At 45.7% G+C, this 4,771-nt stretch overlaps 1 protein-coding gene across 1 annotated transcript in view; it reads left to right on the top strand.

The window, feature by feature from the left end:
- MUC16 (mucin 16, cell surface associated) overlaps nucleotides 1-4,771 on the top strand; it is a 173,133-nt gene that overhangs the window by 145,479 nt on the left and 22,883 nt on the right. The window contains 2 exon segments of the mRNA XM_011954968.1: nucleotides 1,900-1,935; nucleotides 4,042-4,092. Coding sequence (XP_011810358.1) covers nucleotides 1,900-1,935; nucleotides 4,042-4,092 — 87 coding nt within the window.

The following is a 4,771-nucleotide window of genomic DNA, read 5'->3' on the forward strand; positions in this document are numbered from 1 at the left end:
GAACCGGGATGTAGAGAGACATCCTGGACTTTCATTACTCTTATTTTAGCAAAGAGGGAAACTGAGGCACAGAGCGGGGAAGGGACTTGCTCATGTCCATGCTAAGTTCTTGGCTAGTCTGGGTCTTGATGTTCTTTATTGTTATAATTACTATCATCATCCTCCTCCTCATTGTCTGTGTACATTTATGGGGTACAAGTGCAATTTTGTTACATGTATAGATTGCATAGTAGTGAAGTCAGGGCTTTCAGAGTATCCGCCACTCCAATAACATACATTGTATCCATGAAGTCGTTTCTCATCACTCACCCCTCTCCTACCCCCTCACCCTTCCAAGCCTCCTTTATCTGTCATTCCCCTCTCTGAGTTCTTGTCCACACATTGTTTAGCTCCCACTTACGAGTGAGAACATGTGATATTTGTCTGTGTCTGACTTGTTTCACTTAAGGTAACTTCAGTTTCATCCATGTAGCTGCAAAAGACATGGATTCATTCTTTTTTTCTAACTTTTAAGTTCAGGCATACAGGTGCAGGTTTTCTATATCGTTAAACTCACGTCACAGGGGTTTGTTGTACAGATTATTGCGTCACCCAAGTATTAAGCCTAGTACCCATTAGTTACTTTTTCTGATCCTCTCCCTCCTCTCACCCTCCACCCTCAGGTAGGCCCCAGTGTGTATTGTTCCCCTCTATGTGTCCATGTGTTCTCATCATTTAGCTCCCATTTATAAGTGATTTTTCTGTTCCTGCATTAGTTTGCTAAGGATAATGACCTCCAGCTCCATCCATGTTCCTGCAAAGGAAAGGATCTCATTCTTTTTTATAGCTGCATAGTATTCCATGGTGTATATGTACCACATTTTCTTTATCCAGTCTATCATTGATGGGCATTTAAGTAGATTCTATGTCTTTGCTATTGTGGATAGTACTGCAATGAACATGTGTCTTTATGACAGAAAAATGTATATTCCTTTGGGCATATACCCAGTGATGGGATTGCTGGGTCGAATGGTAATTCTGTTTTTAGCTCTCTGAGGAATCGCCCCGCTGCTTTCCACAGTGGATGAACTAATTTACACCCCCACCAACAGTGTATAAGCACTCCTTTTTCTCTTTTTCTCTGCAACCTCACCAGCATGGTTTTATTTCTCTTTGTGGCTGAATGGTGTTCCATTGTGCATACATGCCACATTTTCTGTATCGATTCATCTGTTGATGGACACATAGGTTAATTCCACATCTTTGCTATCGTGAATAGTGCTGTGATAAACACACAGGTGCAGGCTGGGTCTTGATGATCTGAGTTGACACACAGTCCCTTCAACTTGGCTGTTCCCCCTTGTAAACTGCACAGCTTCTATGCTTCATTTTGTTCCTTCATTTAGATTTACCGAGCAGCTACTACTAACCAGGCCTTGTGCCTGGCCCCAGGGACAGAGATAGGTTACATGTGCATCCTGTGCTAATGTAATCTCCAGAGGGGCAGAGACTGTTTTGTTCTACCCTTTATTCCCCAAATGTAAAGGGAGGCTTGCACATAGTAAACCCTTAATAAACATTCACTGGGTGGAGGAATAGATTGGAGGAGGCCTGGAAGGGGAGGTGGGGGGCGTGGATGGACAGGAGGATAGACTTGTGAACACAAAGGTAATGACAGCCTCTCACTGGAGGCATGCTAGAGACGTGAGTAGGGAAGGGTCAGTGCTAATTGAAATATCAGGAAATTCTTTCTAGTGGTGAACACATTTAAGTTAAATATTAGATGATACATAAATGTATCCATCATCTCTAGATACACAAAGGAAAAGGCATCCAGGCAGGGGCCCCATATGGACAAAGGCATGGAGTATCCGGGACGGTTCCACCGCCTCCTCTTACGTGTGACCTCTTTGTTTCTAGGTTACAATGAACCTGGTCCAGATGAGCCTCCTACAAGTACGTGTCTTTGAATCCAGTGCCCATTTCAATCTCCATGGGTCTTGGTTCAAGCTTTTCTCCTCATTCATAAAGGAAATTTGCCCCAAATTCGGGCTGGTCCCCTGAGGTGGTGAGGGGCAACATCTCAGTGGGAGAAAGAATGCTGAGTCCTTGGCCTGTTTTTAGGCCTGCAGCCATAGTCTTGGCTTTGTGAATTTTCCATGCCCCTCTGGGTTGGAGGAAGAAGTTTGAACAAGCATTCCCTACAGGGATAGAGCTTGAGGTCAGATGATGACCCTGTTAGTCCATACCTCCTGATAACAAAATCTCCTCCAAGTGCCCCAGCAGGGGCTTCATGGTCAAGCTGCAAACTCTGCTGGCTACTCAAGTGAATTTGGCTAAATTTGCCCATTGCTTCATCCAGTGATCCACTCATCCATCTTTCCAGCCATCCATTTTTCTATCCTTCCAGTCATCTCTCAGACACCATCCTTCCTTCCATCCATCCATCCATTCACCCATCCATCCATCCACCCCATTTTCCTGACCATTTACCTCCTCATCCTTCTTCCATCTGTCCTTTTATCCATCTATTCATCCATCACCCATCATCCTGCCCGTTCACCTGCTTGTCCCTCCTTTCTTCTGTCTTTCTATCCATTCATCCATCCATCCATCCATCCATCCATCCATCCATCCACTCATCCACCACCCACCCATCATGCCCATTCACTTGCTAGCCCCTCCTTCCTTCTCTCCTTCCGTCCATCCATCCACCCATCTTCCTGCCCATTCACCTGCTTGTCCTTCCTTCTATCTGCTCTTTTATCCATCTCTGCATCCATCCACCATCCATCCATCCACCCTTCTCCCTATTCACCTGTTTGTCCTTTCTGTCCTTCCAACCATCCATCCATCTTTCCATTCATCCTCCTTTTCATTCACCTGTTTCCTTCTTTCTGTCTTTCCATCCATCCTTCTATCCAGCCAGCCATCTCTCCACCCATTCTCCTCCCCATTCACTCAATTGTCCTTCCTTCCATCTGTCCTTTTATCCATCCATCCACCCATCCATCCATCTATCCATCATCCATCCATCTATCCTTCTCCCCATTGACCTGTTTGTCCTTCTTTCTGTCCTTCCAACCATCCATCCATCCATCATCCATCCATCTGTCCTTCTCCCCATTCACCTGTTTGTCCTTCTTTCTGTCCTTCCAACCATCCATCCATCCATCATCCATCCATCTGTCCTTCTCCCCATTCACCTGTTTGTCCTTCTTTCTGTCCTTCCAACCATCCATCCATCTCTCCATCCATCCTCCTGCTTATTCATCTGCTTATCTCTCCTTCCTTCTGTCCTTCCATCCATTCATCCATCTGCCCATCCACCCACTCATCCTCTCACCCATTCACCTGCTTGTCCTTCCTTCCACCTGTCCTTTTATCCATCCATTCATCTTCCATCCATTCATCCTTCTCGCCATTCACCTGTTTGTCCTTCTCTCTATCCTTCTAACCATCCATCCATCCTCGTATTCTTTCACGTGTTTCCTTCTTTCCGTCCTTTCATCCATCCAGCTATCCACCCAGCCATCTCTCCACTCACCCTTCTCACTCACCCAATTGTCCTTCCTTCCTTCTGTCCTTCAATTAATTCATCCTTCTACCCATTCACTTATCCATCCATCCATCCATCCGTCTATCCATTCATATGTCTACCCATCCTCCTGCCCAATTAACCTGTTTGTTCTTCCTTTCCTTCCTTCTTTCATCTCTCCAACTTCTCTTCCTCGTTCTTATCTATCTTGCCTTCTCTTTTGACCCTCCAGTTGTACATTGCACCTTCTGCCCATTCATTGATCCCTTCCATTTTCCTGCCCACCCATCCACCTATCCTCTTTGTTTAACCTTTCTCTTGTTCACCCCCACCCCCACTCTCTTGGGTTAATTTCACTCACAGTCTTGTTCACTCCTCCACTCACACAGTCACTCCTTCCCTCCGTCTCATTTATGGCCCACCTGTGAATGGTTGTCCTGACTTGGACTACCGATGAAGCCCAGGGGAGCTTCTCCCACTAGGTGATGGCTTTGTTCCTCTCTGATGGACTGTTCCTTCCACAGCTCCCAAGCCAGCCACCATATTCCTGCCTCCTCTGTCAGAAGCCACAACAGGTATCTGGGGTCCATTTTTCCTCCTCAAAGATTAGACTAGCAGTTCAATCAGACACCTGCCCTCGTGGAGCCCCCAATTTTATGAAATAGACCATCATAATGTCAGATGTTTTGGGGTGAGACACCTGGCATAATTGGGAAGGAGGAGGGCTTTCTGGAGAAAGTTTCACCTGAACTGAGTCTTTAAGGATGAGTAAGAGTGATTCAGGCAAATAGGGCATGAATAGTATAACTGAAAGAGGGGAGTCTATGAACAAAGCCTCAGTGGCCAGAAACAGCTTTAGAGTATAGGGAGAAGTGAGAGGAATTTGGTTTTCATGAAACATAAAGCTTAACCCAGAGCAGATGGACAAGGGAGACTGAGAGGTCAGCAGGAGCCAGATTGGGAAGGACCTTGAATGCCAAGTCAAGAAATTTGAACTTCATACTGAAGGCCATAGGGAGCTGTGGATGGTACTAGAGCAGGGGCAGCAGTAGTGAGATCGTCATTTCAGAAAGATTCTTCTCGTGTTCAGTATAGAGAATGTCCTTTAGATAGGGCATCCAGTGAGTCTGCCAGGGCGCTGATCAGGATAAGAGAAAATAAGACCTTAACTGGGATAGGGGAGGAGTTAGAGGATATATGTGATGAATATGCAGCAAAGGGAATTGGTGTTACTTGGAGGGGAGAAGATACGTA

This window comes from Colobus angolensis, unplaced genomic scaffold, assembly GCF_000951035.1.
Source record: "Colobus angolensis palliatus isolate OR3802 unplaced genomic scaffold, Cang.pa_1.0 Scaffold39, whole genome shotgun sequence".
NCBI classification, from domain to species: domain Eukaryota; kingdom Metazoa; phylum Chordata; class Mammalia; order Primates; family Cercopithecidae; genus Colobus; species Colobus angolensis.